Source organism: Microcebus murinus, chromosome 16 (genome assembly GCF_040939455.1).
Source record: "Microcebus murinus isolate Inina chromosome 16, M.murinus_Inina_mat1.0, whole genome shotgun sequence".
In the NCBI taxonomy this organism is placed as follows: Eukaryota; Metazoa; Chordata; class Mammalia; order Primates; family Cheirogaleidae; genus Microcebus; species Microcebus murinus.
Window position 1 is genome coordinate 66202005 of NC_134119.1, and position 23966 is coordinate 66225970.

Genomic DNA, 23966 nt, shown 5'->3' on the forward strand with positions numbered 1-23966 from the left:
CCTGCGTCTGCCACGTGCAAACCACGGGGCGGGCACTGCGACTGTGCCCATTTTACAGACAAGGATGCCAGGCCCAAGGTCACCCAGCCAGTTCATGGGGGTGGGAGACACGGATGCCAGCCCAGGCACCAGAGTGGCAGGGGCCATCTCCGAGGTCCCCAGACCTGCCTATCATGGGCATGTATTTTTATTTTTGTTATGGAAACTTTCCAAATTCTCTCAATTAGATAGAACAGTATAACAAAGCCCCTGTCCCAGTCGCCTGCAGCAGTTCCCGCCAATCTGCTGTTCTTGTGTCTTCAGGATTGCTATTTTATTTTTTTTTATACTTTTTAAAAGTCAGAGGTACATGCATTGAAATGCTGATCTGAGCTGTGGCATTTTGAACACTCAAGGAACCGGCACCTAGATTACAATGCAGACCATTTCCCCCTTCCCAGAAGTTCCGATTTCCGTTTCTTTAGCGTTGCCATTGGAATGGAAACACTAATAAAAAATTCTGGAGCTTCCCCTTCCCTGGAAATTCACCCTTGGATCCAGGATCCACACTGGGAGAAGCCTCACTCAGGAAACTCCCTCCCTCCCGTCTCCAATTCTGCTGTAGTCCAGGGAGGTTGGGCCACACCCAAAGCTACAGCCAGGGAGGAGGAAAGAACGAACTTGGAGCCACCTTGGGAGTTTGTGAACACTTCCAGGCCCGGAGCAGTGCACCTGGACTCCAGATGGAAAGGGTCCCATGTGCCATGGTGTTTCTAGATCATTCTGGGGTCTGGAACCTGAGAGGAAGAGGGGAAGCCGCTGTCTACTCCTGTTCCTTTCTCTTTGTTCGTTTGTTGTTTTGGAGTCAGGGTCTCACTCTGTTGCCCGGGCATGAGTGCAATGTTGTCATCGTAGCTCACAGCAACCTCAAACTCCTGGGCTCCAGCGATCCTCCTGCCTCAGCCTCCCAAGTAGCTGGAACTACAGGCATGCGCCACCAGGCCCACCTAAGTTTTCTATTTTTTTTGTAGAAATGGGATCACCCTGTGTTGGCTAGGCTGGTCTCGAACTCCTGACCTCAAGCAATCCTCCCACCTCGGCCTCCCAGAGTGCTAGGATTACAGGCATGAGCCATTGCGCCCCACCTTTTTTTGAATTTCTTTTTTTCTTAGCTCTTCATTGTCAGCCACCATTCCTTCCTCTGTCTTCCATGCCCATCTCTTCATTGCTTTTTCAAATCTGAAGCATCCCAATCATTCATAAAATGATAACAACGACACACACACCCCTGTCACCTGGCCTCATGATATTATCTCAACATTTTTCCCGTATTTGCTTCAGATCTTAAAAGAGAAATATCAGGATGAGGACAGGTGTAGTGGCTCCTGCCTTTGTAATCCCAGCACTTTGGGAGGCCAAGGCGGGAGGATGGATCACTGGAGGCCAGGAGTTCGAAACCAGTCTGTGCAACATAGCGAAATCTTATCTCTAAAGGAAAAAAATATTTATCATGACAAGAGGGCAGAGCCTTTGGAGTGAGCCTGCCAAGGCTTAAATCCCAGCCTGGCCGCTTACTAGTTGTGGGATTTTGGACGTATTACTAACCTCTGAGCCTGTCTCCTTACCTACAGAATGGGGATAACAAAATCACCTGCCTTGTAGAGATTTAGCGAAGGGGAAATGAATTAATGTGCATAGAGTATTTAAGCCAGTGATTTATCCTCGTGATCATTGTAGTCGGTCCTTGTGCTTCACAGATTCCGTATTTGCAGATGCGCCTATTGCCAATGTTTGTAACCCCAAAATGGTGCCTCCCGGGCGAGAAGCGTGCAGAGCAGCAAACACATTGGAGCCGCTCGAGGTGCACCTTCTCCGCCAAGGGCAGGCAAGGCGACGCTCCGCCTTCTCACTCCAGCTCCTGTTGCAAACTAGCATCCATTGCACAGTCTAGTTAGTGCTACGTTTTTCGCATCTTTGCGTTTTTCGTTGGAGACTTTGCACAAAACGGCTCGCAAGCATGGCGTGAAGCGTGGTCCGGTGCTCCTCGTGAGAATGCATGTGTGTTAGAGAAGTGGCCTTCAGGTGCGGGCTACGGTCCCGCTGGCTGTGGCTCATTGTGAATGAAGCAACGTTGTGTATTAAAGAAGGTGTTTTTGGCCGGGCGTGGTGGCTCACGCCTGTAATCCTAGCACTTTGGGAGGCTGAGGCGGCCGGATTGCTCAAGGTCAGGAGGTCGAAACCAGCCTGAGCGAGACCCCGTCTCTACCAAAAATAGAAATAAATTAATTGACCAACTAAAAATATATATACAAAAAATTAGCCAGGCATGGTGGCACATGCCTGTAGTCCCAGCTACTCGGGAGGCTGAGGCAGGAGGATCGCTGAGCCCCGGAGATTGAGGTTGCTGTGAGCTAGGCTGACGCCACGGCACTCACTCTAGCCTGGGCAACAAAGTGACACTCTGTCTCCAAAAAAAAAAAAAAAAAGAAGGTGTTTTTAAGCTGAAACACACACGAGGGAGGTGAGGCACCGATTGGTCAGTGACAGCAGTGTGGCCAGAGGCCGGCGGGAGCCCAGCCCTGCGTTCTCCCTGGAGCAGCAGCTCAGGATTGGCCAATTCCGTGCGCACAGTGCCTTTCTAGAACCTAAAATACGGCAGCAGATAGCAACGATTGGCTGTAGTTCATTAGATTGAAGTGGCAATAAATGGCACGGTGTAATGCTACATGCGTGGTAAATGCATACGGTGTGCATGGTAACGTGCAGCGTGGCTCTGTGTGATTTTAAACCTGTGAGTGTCCTTTCCTTTCTTATTTCCCCATTAACCTTGTCTTTTCACCCCTCCCCCTGCCTTCTGTCCTCCCTCCCCCCAGTCCCTCTGCCTCTGTCACAACCACGCCCCGTACCTGAGTGTCTGTCGTCTTGATGTCTTCTTCCTTTTCGCCGGCACTCTCGCTTACAGCCTCTCTCTGGTTCTTTCTCCACAGCTGGCCCCCGAAAGGACCCTCTCCAAGTCCCCAGCTGGGGGCCCCGCGTAGACCTGGAGCCGACACCCCCTCCTTCCCTTCATGATTCGATTGTAGCGCAGGTAACCAGGGAAGCGTCCCAGCTCACTCCCAGAGTGCCGTGGTCCTCAGTCCGCCTTCCCGGGTTCCCCTTTGGCCCCTGGGTGAGGAAGGGACCTTCCCTCTTAGCGGAACCTGGCTTGGCGACATCCCTCAGCTGTCCCCTCTCCTGCCCGGGCCCTGGGTCTTTCCGCCTTCTCCAAGAGTCTTTGCAGATCTCGCCTTTCCGCGCCCGTGTGGGCTGGCGGGACGGCAGGGGCTCGGAGGCCACAGACCGGCAGCACCGGGAGAAGGAAGCGTGATGGGGCAGGGGTGTGGGGCAGGAGAGGGCCTCTCGGGGGACAGTCCCCTGGAGTGTAGGGCTCTGGGGCTGCATGTGGAAGATCCACGGACCCCAGGGAAACGTGTGGCATTTTCACCCACGTGTGTGTTTCTGGCAAGAGAGCCTCTTATCAGATGCCCACAGCACGGGTCCTTGTCCGAGACCCTCCTCTGAGTCACAGAGCACTCGAGGATGCGGGCGCTGGGGGTGACAATGAGCAGCTTCCTGCTGGGGCCGGCAGGGAAGGCTGTCAGGGTGAGGGCTGTGACCCAGCTCCGGGCGCAGGTAGGATCTTTGTATGTGGGCTTTTTAGGGCAGGGGCTGGTGAGCCGTAATGACAGTCCCCACGTTCCCGGTGAGGTTCAGAACCCACCACCCCAGGGCAGAAAAGAGAGTAGGAACCCTGAGCTGTAGATTTGCACGTTCAGGGATGTTGTCTTCTTTCTCACCATGTCCTGTGTGCCATTACTGGGAGGAGAGGCCGGCAGAGGGTGCAGGGAGCCGTGGAGCGGCGGGCGGGTGGAAGGGTGGGTTGGTTTGGGTGTTTGCCAGAAGGGAAACACGGGAGGACGGGAGCTTGGAAGGATGGAGGAATGGAGGGATGGGTAGGTGGATGGATAGATGAATGGAGGGAGGGAGATTTGGAAGCATGGAGGGATGGGTGGGTGGGTGGATGGATGGATGGAGGGAGATTTAGAAGGATGGATGGATGGATGGAGGGATGGGTGGATGGATGGAGAGATGGATGATGGAAGGAGATTTGGAAGGATGGAGAGATGGATGAATGGAGGGAGGGAAGGCTGGATGGCTGAAGGGTGGACGGGCAAATACAGAGAACATCAGCTCCCTTGGGTGTCGAATGGGACTGGCAATATCCCCTCCTGCGGGGGGCGTGCAAGCTAACGTTGGTGAAGCGCTGCGACAGTGCCTGGCACGTGGCAAGCACTCAGCAAACGTTAGCCGTCCTCATCCTCATCATTCTGACGGGGAGGCCCAGCCTCATGCCCGTGGCCTCTTGGTGCAGAGCGCCTGTCCATGTGGCGTCTGTGCCTTGCTTCTGCCTTCTCCCTTCCCTCCCTTTCCTTCCTCGGGCCCAGAGCCTTGAGTCCCAGGGCTCTTCTCGTTCCCTCCCTCCCCCTCCTCCACCCCTCACACACAGGGCAAGCTCCCCACCCCAGGGTAGGGGTGGCAGGATACCGTGAGAGCCCATTTAGTTAAATGTGTACGAAGCACACAACCAGGGCTCACTTAGTCCTGGTTGATACCATTGTCGTCATCATCATTATCATCATCAGGTGCTGGGGGAGTGTGGGTGGGGGAGGGGAGGTGAAGGAAGCTGTCCCCAGTCAGGAGTTTCCGGCAGGGAGGACACCCGGGAGGTGCTCACCCCTCCCATCCCCATGGACTCAGGGAACAGAAACTCGGACCCCTCCAAGGGGCTCCCCTGCAGGGAGGGGGCTGGGCACGCTGCAGAATCTAACCTTGTCTCCCTCGCCCTCTTCCTGACCCCACCCCATCCAGTGGCGATGGATGATGAGGATGGGAGATGCTTACTAGACGTGATTTGGTGAGTAATGGGCTCCCCACCCCCGCTCCCCTGCCCGCCCCTCCCCAGCTCCTTACCTCCTCAGTGTCTCTTCCTCTCTCTCTTCCAGTGATCCTCAGGCCCTCAACGACTTCTTGCATGGATCCGAGAAGGTAAGTCCTGGGGCAGGGAGCAGCCTTCCCCATGTGGGGGGCTGCATGATTGGGGGTGAGAAACAGTGAGAGACATATCCCCTTACTTCAGTGGACATTTTCCCTGTGTCTTCTATGAGCCAGGCACTGGAGTTATGGCAGTGAACGAAAGCGATAAGTCCCTGCCTTTGTGCCATGCTTGCCTCCTTGGTAAACACACCAGTAACTAGGGCCGGGCACGATGGCTCACGCCTGTAATCCTAGCACTCTGGGAGGCCGAGGCAAGAGGATCCTTTGACAAAGTTCAGGAGTTTAAGACCAGCCTGGGAAAGAATGAGACCCTGTCTCTACTAAAAGTAGAAAAAATTAGCCGGGTGTGGTAGAGCGTGCCTGTAGTCCAGCTACTTGGGAGGCTGAGGCAGGAGGATCGCTTGAGCCCAGGAGATTGAGGTTGCTGTGAGCTAGGCTGACGCCACGGCACTCTAGCCTTTGTGACAGAGTGAGAGTCTGTCTCAAAAAAAAAAAAGGAAAGAAACTAGTAACTGATAATAGTAATGGTGAAAAGCACCATGTAGAGTATGCTAAAAAATAATAATGTCACTTGCATAAGAAAAAAGGTTTAAAAGAAAATGAATGGGTGCAGTGTGGTCAGAGGGTCGCCCTAAGGAGGTAACATTGAAGGTGACATTCAGAATTAAAGGGAGGTGGCCACAGTGTTCCTGGGAGGAGAAAGAGCAATCACAAAGATGGGAAAGAGCAAATGCAAAGCTAGAAAAGTGCTTTCAAGGAGCAGAAAGAAAGCTGGTGGGGCCAAACTGAAGGGGAAACTAGTAGGAGGTTGAGAAGGTAGTAGACAAAAGTTACCAAGTTTACAGGGCCCTGATAGAGGAGTTTTGATTTTCATTCTGAATGTGACAGACAGTTCTTATGGGTTCTTAAGCAGGAGAATGCCATATTTGATTCGCTCCCTGGAGAATGGAATGAAATGGGGAAGAGTAGAAATCTGTTGAACTTTGAGGAGATTTTAGGTCATTAAATATGAAATGTCCAATTGAGAATCAAAAGTTTAGTTCATTATATCTCAAACAAGAAGCAGTACAGTTACTCAAAGTATGTGCCTAAACTATCGACAAACAGTTTTGCCATCTTAAGGGTAGCTTGCTTATGCCAACAGTGAAGAAGCCAGGAGAGTGAGTGAGTATGGAATCACAAAAGGCGTTTTCCACAGCTTGTTGAGAAGTGAATATTTTTTCCTGCAAGAAGTGGTCCAGGCCGGGCGCGGTGGCTCAAGCCTGTAATCCTAGCACTCTGGGAGGCCGAGGCGGGTGGATTGCTCAAAGTCAGGAGTTCGAAACCAGCCTGAGCAAGAGCAAGACCCCGTCTCTACTATAAATAGAAAGAAATTAATTGGCCAACTAATATATATATATAAAAAAAATTAGCCGGGCATGGTGGTGCATGCCTGTAGTCCCAGCTACTCGGGAGGCTGAGGCAGGAGGATTGCTTGAGCCCAGGAGTTTGAGGTTGCTGTGAGCTAGGCTGACGCCACGGCACTCACTCTAGCCTGGGCAACAAGCGAGACTCTGTCTCAAAAAAAAAAAAAAGAAGTGGTCCAAAGCCTGGAAGAAGTGGTAGTCATGTTGGTGCAAGGTCTGGTGTGTATGGTAGATGACAAAGAGTTTCCAAGTCCAGCCTCTGTAGTTTGAGCAGCATTGTCTGTGCAAAATGTGATCTTACAAGAGGATTGGCCTGTCTCTCTTGACCAGTCTCAGCTGCTTAATCGCAAACATCCTCATCTTTTTTGTCTATTTGGTTGCAGTAGACATGCCCTGTAATCAGTTGACCAGGTGTCATGAAGCTGTAGCGGATAATACCAGCGCTGGACCACCAAACAGGCACCATTAGCTGTTTTTGATGAATATTCAGTTTTGGGCTGTGTTTTTTTTTTTGTTTTTTTTTTTTTTTTATAAGGACAACAGTTTCCTATGGGCTGTGTTTTGACATTTCATCTGTATCCAACTATTGTGCTGAATACTTGCAGTTGTCAAAAAGAATCCATTTTTCATCACATGTGATAATATAGTGTAGAAATAGTGTTTGTTTTTATGTCCTTTACCTTGCCCATTTGTTTCAAATGCTCCAATATTGTTGGAATAATGACATCAAACCTGGCTGCTAATTCACATGTAGGTTGAGATGGATTTGCTTCCGCTACAGCTTTCAGCTCGTCATTGTCCACTGTGGTCTTGTGGGTGGCTCCTTTTCAAGATTAAAATCACCAGAAGTTGACTTCTCAAACCATCAATGTACTGTGCGTTCATTAGCCACACCCTTCCCAAACACCTCATTGATATTTCTAGCCATCTGCGCTGCCTGGGTTCCATGACAGATCTCATATTCAAAAATAACACTAATTTTTTACTTATCCATGGTTGCACAAAAATTGCTCTAAAAAAATTTTGAAAGATCATCACAAGCCAAAACATGCGTTTCAAAGAATGAGGATGTACCTTGACACTAATAATTTTTTTAAAAAAAGCAACCGAAGAGTCAAAGTGAAATGTCAGAGATATCAACTGTCAAACTTAGTACTTAAGGAAATCAGACATTCCATACTTAATAACCTAATGTATTAGTTATCTACAGCTATGCAACAGATTATTCCAACATGTGGTGACTAAAACATTTGTCAGGGCTCTTGCAGTGTCTGAGGGTCAGGAATCTGGGAGCGGCTTAGCTGGGTGGCTCTGGCTCAGGGACTCTGAGGTTGCAGTCAAGAGGTGGACTGGGGCTTCAGTCACCTGCAGTCTTGCCTGGAGCTGACAGGTGCACTTCCACAGTGACTCGTGCCCATGGCTACCGGCGGGAAGGCTCAGTCCCTCACAACATGGCGGCTGTTCTTCCCAGAGCCAGTGATCTAAGAGGGAGGAGGAAGCCACAGTGCCTTTGATGACCTACTCTCTGAAGTCATGCATGCGCCCTCACTTCTGTTACATTGTTACTAGAGGGAGTCACTAAATCTGGCCATGCTCAGAGGGAGGGGAATTGAACTCCACTCGGAGAATCAAATAATTTGTAGAGCAGAGGTGAGTGCGGTCGGATGCTGGTGGCCTGGGCCACCGAGCAGGCAGTTGGTGTCGTGCAAGGGCTGGATTTGGGATCCGTTTGGGAGGTAGAATCAACTAGACTTGCTGGTGGATTAGGTGTTGAGGGAGAGAGTATCCAGAGTGACTCCCGAATTTTGACTTGAGCAACCGAGTGGATTGTGGTGCCGTTTGCTGAGGTTGGGATCTGGGGGAAGATTCCGGAAGTCCAGGGAGTAATGCTGTACTGGAGATACAAGTTGGGATTCTGGAGAGGAGTTAGGGAGGCCTCAGCCGAGGACAGACCTTCACTGGTGCTTGTGTGGCTCCAGGGCCTGTTCTGGGCACCAGGATGCCCCTGGGAGTCGAGCAGGCCCCTGCCTCCCAGAGACGGCACAGCGTGGCGCGTCAGGTGCCCGGATAGGAGGCGTGCCAGGCACTGGGTGCGTAGAGAGCATCGCTCAGTGAGAAGGGGCAGGCAGTCGCTGGAAGGAGGTGGCACATGCGGCAGCTGCCAAAGGGCCTGAGGGCCCGAGGCAGGGGACAGAGCTCAGGCAAGGGCACGGAGGCAGGAAGCTCAAGTTCAGGACAGGCATGTCAAAAGAGCTTCAGAGACCAGGCTAGGGGATGTGGCATTGGGGACGCCTTGAGTTTTAAGCATGCTAGCGCACCAGTTTGGGGCCTCTTTTCTGGGGGCAGAGTTTGCCATAGCCCCAGCCCCCTCCGTCCTACCCCTTGTGCTGAGTAACCCTCAGTTGGTTTCTGCTCTGGGGCGCGGGCCTGCCCTGCTGACTTTGACCTTGGGCGGGGGCGGGTCTCGTTGCAGCTCGACAGTGACGACCTCCTGGATAATCCCGGCGAGGCCCAAAGTGCCTTCTATGAAGGTCCTGGGGTAAGTGGCCCGTGAAGGCAGCCAGTGGGAGGGAGGCCCTGGAGGCCAGAGGGGAGGCTTGGGCTTGTCCTCCCGAGGGGCTCTGATGGGAGGAGGCTGGGGACGGTCGCTGGGAGCTCATGGGTTGGAGGTGGGACTGCAGCTGCCAGACCCTGGCTGTACAGGAGGGAGCAGAGGTGGGGGATGCTGGGGGGGCGAGAGGCTGACGTGGGCAAAGATGGCCGAGCCCTGCAGGCCCCTTGGAGAAGGAGGTGAGGGTCCCTGGGGTCCCCTGGGGGACACTCCTCTGGGGGCTTGGGAGGCCTGGGGTCCTGCGCAGACTCAGCCATGGGGACATGTGAGACCAGGGGAGTGGCCTCCTAAACCACAGGCTACCGTCTCCACCTGGACAGTGAAGCCCAGCGTGGGGGAAGCAGAGGGCATTTATTAGGTGCTTACTGTATGCCTGGATGTGCCGGGCTCCCCCCCCCCCACTAAGTGCTAGCCTCGCCACTCCCTCCTTCTCCCTTCCCTCCTCCTCCTCCTCCTCTCCTCCTCCTTCCTTCTTCATCATGATGACGATTGATTGTCATGTGCCAGGCCCTTTATGGTAATTTTCGTTTGTTCCCACAATACTATAATATTATATTATTATATATAATAAATACTATAATGTTTATTATATAAATTAATATTTTATGTAACTTATATAAAAATAATTTATCTTTCGTAATATAAATGATTAAATCCAGAAACACAATAATTATATATCACGTTAATGTTATTACGTTTCTAGACACAATAGAGCAATAATGATCCTAGGTTTTCGTTATTTTGTGATTCTTATTCTCATCACTACCATGTCTTTTGATGTCCTTAAGGTCCTGGGTCGGGTTCTAAGCGCTCCCCGCACAGGACGTCGGGGAATTTTCCTAGCCATCCTAGGAGGCAGGTTGGGTACGGCAGGTTACACTTAGTTGGTAAGAAGTCAGACGGGCACAGCAGCCTGGGCCTCAGTCGGGTGGAGGCCGAGCCGGAGCCGCGTCCCGCCAGCTGGGTGACCCGGGCAGCGCCCGCCTGGCTGGGCTGTCATGAACAACAACGTGCCTGATAACGATGATAGACAATGTCCCCACGTGGCCGCCGGGTCCTGCTGTGCGCCCCCCACGTGGATGAAGTCAGAGGCTTTCAAGCTGCAGGTTTCGGTGCATTATCTGCTCAGACCTCCGTGGAGATTGTGTGCCATGAGCTCACGTGCTGCTTGTGGCGTGTCCTGCCCGTACATGCGTTAGTACTGGTGCATGTGTGTCCTGGTCCACGGCAGCATGAATGGCACCTAAAAAGCAGTGAACCTGCGGCACAGTTGGGACACGAACCCACGGGCGGTAGCCGCTGCCACCAGCAGGCTCTTCAGTCCGACAGGACTGTGATTGTTTTCCCAAAAGCTGTGAGTTTCAGACTTGAGGATTTTTCAGCCTCTGGAAAGGGGATACGGTATTTGTGCCCTATGTAACGTCACACACCCACCTTCCTGTGGCCAGATTTATAGAGTCGAGTCACATGCATAAATGTGTTCCATCAAAAGTACCACATCAGTTCTGGTTAAGTTTTGCTGCCAAAAGAATTAGGAAAACAATCTTATTTTTTAGAGCATTTTGGGTTTTGGAGTTACTGGTAAGTGTTGTGGGCCTGTTTGGCTATTTAAAGAAATTGTTTTGATTACATTCGACTGATAAGTACCGATGGGGAAACTGAGGTGAGATTAAGCAAGCCCCTGGTTGGCACAGCCAAGCCCTGGCAGAGCTGAGATTTGATCATGGGTCCAGCCACTTGCAAGCGGAATGTTCTTTCTTGACCACGGCTGCCCTGACACGCGCGTGCTCTTTGCTCCAGCTGTGGCCACAGCCCAGCGCCTTGCTAACGTTAGCGCTTTCCTTCCCGCCTTACCTGGCCTCCAGCTCCATGTGCAAGAAGCTTCTGGCAACCACCTGAACCCGGAGCCCAGCCAGCCGGCCCCCAGCGTGGACCTCGACTTTCTGGAAGATGACATCCTGGGCTCCCCTGCAACAGGGGGCGGTGGCGGGGGCAGCGGGGGCTCCGACCAGCCCTGTGACATCCTCCAGCAGAGCCTCCAAGAGGCCAACATCACCGAGCAGACGCTGGAGGCGGAGGCCGAGCTGGACCTGGGCCCCTTCCAGCTGCCCACGCTGCAGCCGGCAGATGGCGGGGCGGGCCCAACGGGCGCTGGCGGGGCGGCCACCGTGGCTGCGGGGGCCCAGGCCCTCTTCCCGGGCGGCACCGACCTGCTGGGGCTGCAGGCCCCACCCACTGTGCTGACCCACCAGGCCCTGGTGCCGCCCCAGGACGTGGTCAACAAGGCCCTGAGCGTCCAGCCCTTCCTGCAGCCCGTGGGCCTGGGCAACGTGACCCTGCAGCCCATCCCGGGCCTCCAAGGCCTGCCCAATGGCAGCCCGGGGGGCGCCACCGCGGCCACACTGGGCCTTGCCCCGATCCAGGTGGTGGGCCAGCCTGTCATGGCACTCAACACACCCACCTCCCAGCTCCTGGCCAAGCAGGTGCCTGTCAGCGGCTACCTGGCCTCAGCAGCTGGCCCCTCGGAGCCGGTGACCCTGGCATCGGCCGGCGTCTCCCCGCAGGGGGCCGGCCTGGTCATCCAGAAGAACCTCTCAGCCGCCGTGGCCACCACGCTCAACGGGAACTCTGTGTTCGGAGGGGCGGGGGCCGCCACGGCGGCGGCCAGCGGAGCGCCCTCGGGACAGCCGCTGGCGGTGGCCCCAGGCCTGGGCACGTCGCCGCTGGTCCCGGCGCCCAACGTGATCCTGCATCGCACCCCCACGCCCATCCAGCCCAAGCCCACCGGGGTGCTGCCCCCCAAGCTCTACCAGCTGACGCCCAAGCCGTTCGCGCCCACGGGCGCCACGCTCACCATCCAGGGCGAGCCCGCGGCCCTCCCGCAGCAGCCCAAGGCCCCGCAGAACCTGACTTTCATGGGCAAGGCGGGCCAGAATGTGGTGCTGTCGGGCTTCCCCGCGCCCGCCCTGCAGGCCAACGTCTTCAAGCAGCCTCCAGCCACCACGACGGGGGCGGCGCCGCCTCCACCGCCCGGGGCCCTGAGCAAGCCCATGAGCGTCCACCTGCTGAACCAGGGCAGCAGCATCGTCATCCCCGCCCCACACATGCTGCCCGGCCAGAACCAGTTCCTGCTGCCCGGCACGCCGGCCGTGCAGCTCCCGCAGCCGCTCTCCGCCCTGCCGGCCAACGTGGGCGGGCAGATCCTGGCGGCCGCCGCGCCCCATGCGGGCGGACAGCTCATCGCCAACCCCATCCTCACCAACCAGAACCTGGCCGGCCCGCTGAGCCTGGGCCCGGTGCTGGCCCCCCACTCCGGGGCCCACAGCGCGGCCCACATCCTCTCGGCCGCCCCCATCCAGGTGGGCCAGTCGGCGCTCTTCCAGATGCCCGTGTCGCTGGCTGCAGGCAGTCTGCCCACACAGAGCCAGCCGGCACCCGCAGGCTCTGCCGCCACCACCGTCCTCCAAGGGGTCACTCTGCCCCCCAGCGCCGTGGCCATGCTCAACACCCCGGACGGGCTGGTGCAGCCGGCCACCCCCGTCACCGCCGCTGCGGGGGAGGCCACGCCTGTCCTCACGGTGCAGCCCTCCCCCCAGCCGCCCCCAGCGGTCAGCACGCCACTGCCCCTGGGCCTGCAGCAGCCACCGGCACAGCAGCCCCCGCAGGCCCCCACCCCGCAGGCCGCCGCCCCACCCCAGGCCACCACCCCGCAGCCCAGCCCAGGCCTGGCCTCCAGCCCGGAGAAGATCGTCCTGGGGCAGCCGCCCTCTGCCGCAGCCACCGCCATCCTCACTCAGGACTCCCTGCAGATGTTCCTGCCCCAGGTAACCAGGGCTGGGCCCACCAGGGAAGCAGGTGCCCGGGAGAGGGGGGCTGGGAGAGGGGCTAGGACCTGTGGGTTGGGGAGAGCATCTCAGGATGGCACAGGTGGCACAGGGGTGAGGGGCCTGGCAAAGCTGGCAGGAGGACTAACAGACAAGGAGAAGGGACCAGATGACAGACAAGGGGCGGGGTCTCAGGGAGGGCGTGGGCAAGACAGGGACAGAGGGACAGGCGGGGCGGGACAGGGAAAGCGAGGGACAGCTGGCAGAGGGCCACGGAGCTCAGAGTGTGACGCGCTGCCAGGTTGTGCCCAGCCCCCAGCGCGCCTTCCGCCGGCGACAGCGGGGATGGGGGTCTCGGGTGGGGAGGCCGGGGGCTGTGGGTGGCCTTCTGACCCTGTGCGGGCTGCCCGTTGCAGGAGAGGAGCCAGCAGCCCCTCTCCACAGAGGGGCCCCACCTCTCCGTGCCTGCCTCGGTCATAGTCAGCGCCCCGCCTCCCGCCCAAGACCCAGCCCCGGCCACCCCTGTCGCCAAAGGAGCTGGGCCGGGCACTCAGGCCCCCGACGGCCAGGCTTCCCCGGCTCCGGCCCCCCAGGTAGATGAACCTGCCCCCAGCTCAGCCTCTGTCCGCAGCTCAGACCCAGCCGCGCCCTCCCGCCCGCTCCCCTCCTCCTCGCTCGCTGCCCTGCCTGCACCCCTGTCTTGCTGACTCGGAACACGGAGCTCTCCCTCGCCCCCCGGGTGTTCCCTGAGTGTCGCCTGACAATCGCGCACACTCGAGACTAGGGCCAGCCCTGTGGGAACCCACACTCTAGGCAGGGATGCAAGACACAGCGGGAAATCGATCATTTCCTAAAATTATAATTTTCACATCTGAACAAGTAATACATTCAAATAGTTCACATTTCAAAAGTTACAAAAAAGTACGTAGTGCAAAGCCCACTGCTCCCGAACCCCAGCCCCCCGAGCCCCCCAGAGTGGTTTCTGGCATTCCTTTTCCGTGTACAGGCAAACACGATCACATACGGATTATTTTCCTTCCATTTTTACAAAAATGATAGCATACTCTGCCTGCAGTTTTGCATCTTGCTTTTATCGTTGAAAAATTGATCTTAGGGACCATTCTTCATTCTTTTCTATGACTGCATGGTATTCTGCTGATGGGCGTACTGTTATTTAGCCTGTCCCTGTCGTTGGGCTTTTAGGTCGCTTCTGCTCTTTAGCAATGGTAAGCAAAGCTGCAAGGAATAACTTTTTATGTATGCCATTTTTTAGGATAAGTTCTTTTTTTTTTTTTGAGACAGAGTCTCACTCTGTTGCCTGGGCTAGAGTGCCGTGGCATCAGCCTAGCTCACAGCAACCTCAATCTCCTGGGCTCAAGCAATCCTCCTGCCTCAGCCTCCCAAGTAGCTGGGCAAGTGCCACCATGCCCAGCTAATTTTTTCTATTTTTAGTTGCACAGCTATTTTTTTCTATTTTTTAGTAGAGATGGGGTCTTGCTCTTGCTCAGGCTGGTCTTGAAATCCTCCTGAGCTCAAGTGATCCTCACGCCTCGGCCTCCCAGAGTGCTAGGATTACAGGTATGAGCCACCTCGCCTGGCCAGGCATATGCATTTGTATTTTTGACAGATATTGCCAGATTGCTCTCTGTGGAGTATGAACCTTTATTAGCAATATATGATTTGTGCCTGTTTTTCGATAACCTTGTTAGAGTTTGAACTTGGCCAATCTGGATAGATGAAAAATAGTATCTTGTTTTGTTTTAATTTGCATTTCTTTTATTGTGAATGAAGTTAGTCAGACTTTTATAGACTAAGAGCCATTTGTACTTTCTGTTCTGTTAGATTGTCTGTTCATATCTTTTGTCATTCTAAAATTTAGGTTACTGGTCATTTTCTTGTTGATTTGTAGAAACTCTTTGCATATTACGAGAACTAGCCTTTTGTCTCGTGTAAGTTATAAGCACATGGGAAGGTAGGGAGGGCTACCCTTTTTTTCTGGAGCAGTGGATGTTGTATAATACTGTTCAAAAAGGACTCATGGGTAGGTAGAAAGAGGAGCGAGAGTCACATCGAGAGGGCCAGGATGACAGAAACCAGGATGGGCTTTGGCCTTGAGCAGCTGTGATTTCACTTTCAGGCTCTGCCGCTTACCACATAACCTTGAGCAACCAGTTTCTTCAGTCCATCAACAAAGAGATGTTTTGCGGGTGTGGGGTGAGGCTTAGGTGGAGTAACGAGTTAGTATATACTTAGCACAAAGTAAGCACCCGGGAAATGCTTGCTGTTATTACTATCTTTAGCTCTTGTTATGGGGTAAAGCGTGGGGCAGGCCACATTGTCATCCAGAGGGGCAGGGGGCCACGATGGTGCCAGATCACCTCCACAAGGGGAGGAAAGACGGGCGGAAATGAGGGGGCACGAGGGGCAGGGACCCCCTGGCCTCCGAGAGGCTGTTTCTGGGATGAGTCAGACGCAGGCCTGGGTGCCGCCAGCTAGTGACTTCCTCTCTCCGAGCCTCCTGTGCTCAGCTGTCGTGTGCGGACGGTTCCAGTCTCTTCCCCCAACCGCTGTGGTTGGAGCTGGGTGAGAGGCCATTTGTGCTCCTGCCGTTTCAGTGTCGATCAGATGTCACTGGGCACCTACTGTGTGCCAGGTCTTGCTCTTCCCCACCATAGTGTGAGCTCTGTGAGGACAGGGAGTTGTGTGTTCTGTCCCTGCCGTGTCCCCAGTGGCCAGAGAGTGCCTGGCATGTGGCGGGCACCCAGTGGACATTTTCTGAATAAATGAGTGGAGGGATGGACTCAGCATCACACAGGCGCCCACTGTGTGCTGGCCACAGTGAAGTCACGGGGAGGAGACACGATTCACCTGCAGGCCAACAGCGAGACAGATGGAAGGACTGACCGCGGCAGGGAGTACAGCCGAGGGTGCCACTTTGGGGGTGTGGGCAGAAAGGCCTCCGTGAGGAGGGAGCAGGCTTGGAGAAAGCAGGAGCCTTCCGAGGGAAGGCTGAGGGCGCACACGGCATGTGCAAAGGCCCTGAGGAAGGGATGAGCTTGGGATGTTCAAGGAGAGAAAGAAGGCTGGAGAGGAGAGGAAGGAGACAGGGTAGGAGATGTCAGCAGGGCCCTGGTGGCCCCGTGAGGAGTTCAAACCTGGACACCAGCAGCCAGTTTCCAGCCAGGACGTGGCGTGTCTGATGATGTGACTTTCAGTGATCCCTCTGGGGTTGTCATTGGAAAACGGTTTGGTGGGGTCAAGGGTAGAAGTCTGTGAGGTGGCTGGTGTAGACTTCTAGGGACAAGATGAGGAGTGGCTCCAAGACGAGGGAACCAGGCTCAGAGAATGCTTGTCTGCTTCTCGCGCACCAGCTCCCCAGCTGCCAAGCGGTAGGGCCTGGATTCGAACCCTGGGAGTTTGCTGCTGGAGACACCGAGGGCGTGAGGACGCCAGCCCTGGGCGCGAATCCCAGCTCCGCGTATTCCAGCTCTCTGGGGCGTGGTCTCCTTACCTGTAAAACGGGAACAAGGCCACTGACCTCACTCGGTGGCCCTGCCCAGAGCCATTGCCCAGTGAACAGACACTTACCATCAGCAGTGACAGTAACGATGACCTTCAAGAAGGAAGGTCAGCGTGCCGGGCAGGTGTGCGCACGAGCTGACTCTTAGTCACTGGCGTGACAGAGGTATGCGTGTTTGTTGGGTGGGCAAGTGGCTGGCTGGACGGATGTGTGGCTCGGTGGTCAGCCACGTGTCCCCTGCGGACACAGAGTCGCCCGGGTTGGGAGCCACCGTTCTGCGCATGTGTAGCAATCCCTCAGTGTCTGAACTCTGTGAACTCTGGACCCAGAGAGATTTGATAGCCTCTGTGTTTCGCACGGTAATAGCTGTCGTTGCGACGCGAGCTGCACGCTGCCGTTTCCTGTTCTGTCTCCTCCACTCCCTTTAAATGCTGGTCACCGCCCACTAAAGGACTTGAGCTGATGGCACGGTGCGGGTTTGCAAGCCACCGTCTGGGAGGGCTGTCGTGGCGTGAGAGTTAGAGACGAGGACACTGGGACCTCGACTCTGCCACAGAAAGGCTCTGTGACCTTAGGCAAGTTGCTTGCTTCTCTGTGCCTCAGTTTCCTTACCTGTGATGGTAAGTCAATTAATGTATGTATATTGATATCAAAATATGCTAGAACAAGGTTGGGCATGTTGAAAGAGCTACAAAGGGAAAGAAGCCAGGCAAACTTTCTTTTTATGTATTTTTTATTTAATTTTAATTTTTTTTTTTTTTTTTTTTTGAGACAGAGTCTCACTTTGTTGCCCAGGCTACAGTGAGTGCCGTGGCGTCAGCCTAGCTCACAGCAACCTCCAACTCCTGGGCTCAAGCGTTCCTCCTGCCTCAGCCTCCCGAGTAGCTGGGACTACAAGCATGTACCACCAGGCCCGGCTAATTATTTTCTATATACATATATATATTTTTTTTAATTTATTCTTATAATATCTTTACTTTTTTCATCGAGATTCTGATTTGTTATCTATATATATATTAGTTGGCCAATTAATTTCTTTCTATTTATAGTAGAGACAGGGTCTTGCTCTTGCTCAGGCTGGTTTCGAACTCCTGACCTTGAGCAATCCGCCCACCTCGGCCTCCCAGAGTGCTAGGATTACAGGCATGAGCCACCACGCCTGGCCTAATTTTAATTTCTTTATTAATTTTTCCAGAAACTCTTTTTATTTTCTTCTTCTTATTTTTTCTTTTATTTGAGACAAAGTCTGGCTCTGTCACCTTGGCTAGAGTGCAGTGGTGTCATCACAGCTTACCGCAACCTCAAACTCCTGGGCTCAAGCGATCCTTGTGCCTCAGCCTCCCCAGTAGCTGGGACTACAGGTGCCAGCCACAACACCTGGCTAATTTTTCTATGTTTTGTAGAGATAGGGTCTCCCTCTTGCTCGGGCTGGTCTCGAACAGGCCAACTTTCTATAAAGAGCCAATGGGAAACATTCTAGACTTTGCAGGCCACACGGGCTCTGTCATTATAGCACAAAAGCAGCTGTGGACCACAGGTAGATGAATGAGCATGGGAATGTTCCAATACAACTTTATTTATGGACATTGAAGTTTGGATTTCATACCATTTTCATGAGTCACAAAATGTTATTCTTGCAGTTTTTTTTCTCCAGCCATTTAAAGATGTAAAAATTATTCTTAGCTTGTGGGCTGTAGGTCTGCCTCTTAAAAGATGTCTTTATTGTGTTTCATAATATGGCCACACCAGGATGTATTTATTCAGTCCCCATGTCATGAATACTTCAAGTGGCATCTTTGTCACTGTTAACAAACAACACCCATACAGATATCCTCCACCAGGCTTTGCACGCACGTGCAAGTTTTTGTAGGGTACCTTTCCAGAAATAGAATTGCCATATCCAGAGGGTAACATCTAGAGGGTAAGCACTTTGCAAACATTTTATGGAAAGTACTAACCAGTGGCCACAAAATTTGTGCCAATGCAGGGCTTCCTCCTGTCTTTTTACCAACACCAACTCGCCCTTTCCCAGGCTGCAAAGTGACACACCCCCGTGCTTTTCTCTAATCATACGTGAAGTTGAGCATCTTCTCAGGCACACCTAGGGCAATTGAAATGTCCTGGTAGCTGGGTGCTGTGGCTGCTTGGGAGGCTGAGGCAGGAAGATTGGTTGGGCCCAGGAGTTTGAGACCAGCCTGGCCAACATAGTGAGACCCTATCTCTTTTTTTTTTTTTTGAGATAGAGTCTCACTCTGTTGCCTGGGCTACAGTGAGTGCCATGGCGTCAGCCTAGCTCACAGCAACCTCAGACTCCTGGGCTCAAGTGATCCTCCTGCCTCAGCCTCCCGAGTGGCTGGGACTACAGGCATGCGCCACCATGCCCGGCTAATTTTTTTCTATATATTTTTAGTTGTCCAGCTAATTTCTTCCTATGTCTTGAGTAGAGGCAGGGTCTCACTCTTGCTCAGAGGCTGGTCTCGAACTCCTGAGCTCAAACGATCCTCCCGCCTCGGCCTCCCAGAGTGCTAGGATTACAGGCGTGAGCCACTGCACCTGGCCAAGACCCTATCTCTTTTTTATTTATTTATTTATTTTTAAATTATTTTATATTTTTTTCTTTTCCTTTTTCTTTTTTTTTAAATCTTCCCAGTAAGTAGGACTACATTTAAGGACCCTATCTCTTAATAATAATAATAAAAAAAACATTCTTGGTAAACAATCCACTCATTCACTTGTGGTAGTTTTCTAAAAAAACGATAAAAATAATTTCATGCTTATTTAGAGAATTTAGAAAATACAAAAAAGGACAAACAAGAAAAATTAATCCCCTGTAATAAATAGCACTGTGTGGAAAGCAATTAGTAATATTTTGGTATGTAGTTTTCTTCTAGCCTTTTTCCCTTCATCCATTGAAAATGTTTTTGTTTTTGTTTTTGTGAGACAGAGTCTCACTCTGTTGCCCGGGCTAGAGTGCCATGGCATCAGCCTAGCTCATAGCAACCTTCTGCCTCAGCCTCCCGAGTACCTGGGACTACAGGCATGTGCCACCATGCCCTGCTAATTTTTTCCATGTATTTTTAATTGGCCAATTAATTTCTTTCTATTTTTAGTAGAGACGGGGTCTCGCGCTTGCTCAGGCTGGTCTCGAACTCCTGACCTTGAGTGATCTGCCCGCCTCGGCCTCTAAAATGTTTTAAATTAGGGATTTTATTCACACAGTTCAATCATCAAAAAGTATTTTTCAAAGTACAGTGGACAGTGTCCCACCCCATCCTACATCCCTACCCACGGCCACCTTGTTGGTGTGTCCCCTCTCAGGTAACCAGAGGGACTTACTGTGTGCACACTTCCGGTTCTCTGTGCATGTACAGCCTGTGCTAACGTGCAGGCACCTGCACGTCTGATCTTTTGCCCTCCTTTTCTCACCAGTTGTAATTCTTAGTAATTTCTAGAGGCTCTTTATATATGAGAGAGATGGGCTTTGTCTGTGCTATGAGTTGTAGCTATATCCCTGTCCATGTCATTTGGCTTGTGACTTAGTTTATGGAATGTGTGTGTCTGCCTTTTATATGAGAATAACATTTTTGTGGTTTTTTTTTTGAGACAGAGTCTCGCTTTGTTGCCCAGGCTAGAGTGAGTGCCGTGGCGTCAGCCTCGCTCACAGCAACCTCAAACTCCTGGGCTCAAGCAATCCTCCTGCCTCAGCCTCCCGAGTAGCTGGGACTATAGGCATGCGCCACCATGCGCAGCTAATTTTTTCTATATCTATTAGTTGGCCTATTAATTTCTTTCTATTTATAGTAGAGACAGGGTCTCGCTCTTGCTCAGGCTGGTCTCAAACTCCTGACCTCGAGCAATCCTCCCACCTCGGCCTCCCAGAGTGCTAGGATTACAGGCATGAGCCGCCGCACCCGGCCAAGAATGAGATTTTTAAAAAAATATATTTTTATTTTTTGGCATGTTTAAACTTTTTATTTTTAAATGATTTCAAACATATAAAAAGTTTGAAGACTAGTAGAAAGAAGTCGTGGGAGTGCTTTACTCTTTAACCAGATGCATTAGTTTTGTGTTGATAGGTAATAAATGACCCCCAAGACTTAGCAGCACAAAACAACAAGCATTCGGGCATCTCATGGTTTCGGGGGTCAGGGTCTGGAAGCAGCTTAGCTGGGCGGCTGGGGCTCTGACATCGTTGCGGTGGGGACGTCAGCCGAGGCTGCAGCCCGCCGAGGGCTTGACGGGCTGGAGCGCCTGCCCCCACGCACGCTTACGTGGCCTGTGCCAGGCGGCGGCGTTTCCTCCCACGCGGGCCTCTCCGAAGGGCGGCCCAGGGCACGCCCAGTTTTCTTCCTGCGAAGCGGGTGAATGACCCAGGGAGAGAGACAGAGCGCTCAGGCCGGGAGCCACAGACTCTTTTATAACCTCATCTTGGAAGTGATGCAAGACCACTTCTGCTGAATTCTCTTGGCCACAGAGAACAGCCCGCGAGTGATGTGGGAGGGGACTAAATACAAGCAGGTGGCACTGTTGGGGACCGTCTTGGGGTGTGTGACGCTGGCCTCACGCCTCCTTTACCCCCTGTAAACCTTTGGCTGCATTAGCTTTATCCTTAGTTCTCTCAATATGCACACTTTCTTTTTTCTCAATCATTTGGGAGTAAGCTGCAGACATTATGTTTCTTTCCCACTTAATGTTTCGTTATAACATTTCAAAACAGGGACATTAATCTCTTTCTTTTTTAGTTTAGAGACAGGGTCTCTCTATGTTGCCCAGACTGGTCTCAAACTCCTGGCTTAGGTGATCCTCCCACCTTGGCCTCCCAGATCACTGGGCTTACAGGCATAAGCTGTCTCACGGGGCCAACCTGAATATTCTTTACCACACATTCCTGAAGGGGGAATTATTAGGTCAAAAGTTGTGACCCTTTCAAAGTCCCAGACCAAGCTGCCTTCCATAGGTGCTGTCCAGGGGACAGTCCTCTGATTTCTCCTTGGAGATGGTAAACCTTGGGGATGTCAGGATGGATGGATGGACGGACGGACGGACGGACTGGGTTGTTTTTGTTTTGGTTTGTTTTAATTGCCAGAAGTTATTCAGGGCCAAGCTTGCAAGGGTCCCAGGACTTGGAGGCCAAAGCTGGTGATAATTCAGAAGTCGCACAAAGAGGCTGAGCTTTGGAGCGTGGCAGCGTCGGGTGGCCTTGTGCATGTCACCTGGGTCCTCCTCTGTCAGCTTTGAGAAACAGCTCAGATGTCACCTGAGTGGTGTTAAGGCGATGTGCACACACCTGGGGCTTCAGTCCCAGCTCCACTTCTCCCTGTCTGGAGAGTCGGGAGTCATTTGGGCTCCTTGGCCTCAGTTTCTCATCTGTGTAATGGGTGCAATGTGATCACTGCTCTGGGGCGTGGAGAGATCACATGGGCAGCTGCGTGTGGCCGGCCGTGTGCATTGGATCAGCACGAGCTGTGACTAGGGTGCAGATTCTGGGGCAGCAAGCATCAGGGTGCCAGCCCAGTGTTGGGTACACAGTGGCTGCCGTGGTTAGGATTCTCGGGGAGGAGAGTCCAGAGGGTCGAGGAGCTCCGTCTGAGTGAACTTTAGGGCGGTGGCTGCGTGCGTGTTACAGAACTAGCACCCGCATCGCCAGTGCCCGCAGACAGACCACAGCCGAGCGTGTCCTGTGCGCATGCGCCGTGCCAGCGAGGCCCGCAGCCCCAGCCACACGGGCACCCTGGACACTCAGAAGGGGGCCCAGGCCTTCGGTGCCAACACCAGAGGCCCCCCACGTGGTTGCGAACCCAGGCCTGGCCCTTCCCGCTCAGCCGCTGTCCTCCCTGGCAGCCCGAGTCCCTGCGCCCGGGCGCCTATGTGGTGGCTTTGCCTTGACTTCGCTGGACGGGCGGGCGGGGCCGCAGCTGGGACGCCGGCCCGCCCGCCCCTCCCCCCCTGCTGCTGTGTCGCTGCCCCTGCCCTCCTGCCTTCATGCCGGGCAGCTGGCGTAGTGTCCCCTGCCGCCGCCACCGCTGCTGCCGCTTCCTCTGCTGCCGCCACCCAACCCTGCAGGCTCGCCCTATCTGGGAACTGGGCGGGGTGGGGGGAGATGGGAGGCCAGAGGAGTGTGGAGGGGATGGGGGGAGGGGTCAGGTGGGACTCGGGGAAAGGGGGTGGGGGGCTGGGGGCTGTGGGGAGGTCCTTCCTCAGGACCGGGCTGGGCCGAGAAGGGTGTTCCTGGAGGGGGGGCTGGGTCCCGGTGTCTTGGGGCAGTGGGAGCCAAGGTTGGTTCTGACCCCCACCCCCTCCCCTCTGCCTCCCTCCCCTGCCCAGATCCCGGCAGCAGCTCCACTGAAGGGCCCGGGCCCATCGTCATCCCCGTCACTACCTCACCAGGCCCCTCTGGGAGACAGCCCCCACCTGCCCTCCCCACACCCCGCCCGGCCCCCCTCCCGCCCCCCCTCCCGGCCCCACTCTCGCCCTCCCTCCCAGCCCCAGAGTGTGTCCCGCCCCCCGTCAGAGCCGGCCCTGCACTCTTGCCCCCCACCCCAGGCCCCCCCTGCTCTGCCCGGCATCTTCGTCATCCAGAACCAGCTGGGCGTCCCCCCACCCACCAGCACCCCGGCCCCCACTGTGCCTGGCCCGCCCCAGCCCCCCCTGCGCCCCCCCTCCCAGCCGCCCGAGGGGCCGCTGCCCCCAGCCTCCCACCTCCCTCCGGCCTCCACTGCCTCCGCTGTGGCCTCCTCCTCCGAGACGTCCTCCAGGTTGCCAGCCCCTACGCCGTCCGACTTCCAGCTCCAGTTCCCCCCCGGCCAAGGGCCCCACAAGTCCCCCACGCCCCCGCCGACCCTCCACCTGGTCCCTGAGCCCACAGCGCCCCCCCCACCGCCTCCTCGGACCTTCCAGATGGTGACCACCCCCTTCCCAGCGCTGCCCCAGCCGAAGGCTCTTCTCGAGAGATTTCACCAGGTAACGGGAGGCAGGGACCAGCGACCGCCCCGCCCTCAGCCAGCCCCTGCCCTCCGCCCGCTGTGTCACAGCGGTCCCTCCTGCTTCACGGTCTCGTTCGTCCCGGCCCTGGCACGCCTGCGCCCCCCACCCCCATCCACCTGTCCCCTCCCCAGGTGCCGTCGGGAATCATTCTCCAGAACAAGGCCGGGGGAGCCCCCGCCGCCCCGCAGACCTCCGCCAGCCTGGGCGCCCTCGCCAGCCCCGCTGCCCCCGTGCTGGTCAGCGGCCAGGCCGCGTCCGGGCCCCCCGCCGGCCCCGGCCATGCCCCTGCCGCGGCACCCATGGCCAGCGCAGGTAGGGGAGAGGTGGGTGGGCCGCGGGCTGGCGGCAGGGAGGCCGGGCTGGGGCAGAGCTGTGGGTCACGGCGCTGGGGCGTCACCCAGACCTCAGGGGACCGAGGGAAGGTGCAGAAGGCAGGGCTGCCTCTCCGGCTGTGACGGGCGAAGGGCAGGAGAGTGGAGGGAGCAGGATTGGGGCTCACGTCTGAGGAGGGGCCTTCGTGCCAGTGACCCCGGGCCCTGTCCCCCCAC

General features: G+C 54.8%; 1 protein-coding gene across 1 annotated transcript in view; it reads left to right on the forward strand.

Moving 5' to 3' along the window:
- BICRA (BRD4 interacting chromatin remodeling complex associated protein) overlaps positions 1-23966 on the forward strand; it is a 79353-nt gene that overhangs the window by 49826 nt on the left and 5561 nt on the right. Inside the window, exons 2-9 of the mRNA XM_012761563.3 lie at positions 2967-3067; positions 4888-4933; positions 5022-5064; positions 8953-9018; positions 10956-12914; positions 13331-13507; positions 22759-23394; positions 23550-23730. Coding sequence (XP_012617017.3) covers positions 4893-4933; positions 5022-5064; positions 8953-9018; positions 10956-12914; positions 13331-13507; positions 22759-23394; positions 23550-23730 — 3103 coding nt within the window. The 5' untranslated portion in view covers positions 2967-3067; positions 4888-4892. The remainder of the gene's footprint in view (positions 1-2966; positions 3068-4887; positions 4934-5021; positions 5065-8952; positions 9019-10955; positions 12915-13330; positions 13508-22758; positions 23395-23549; positions 23731-23966) is intronic.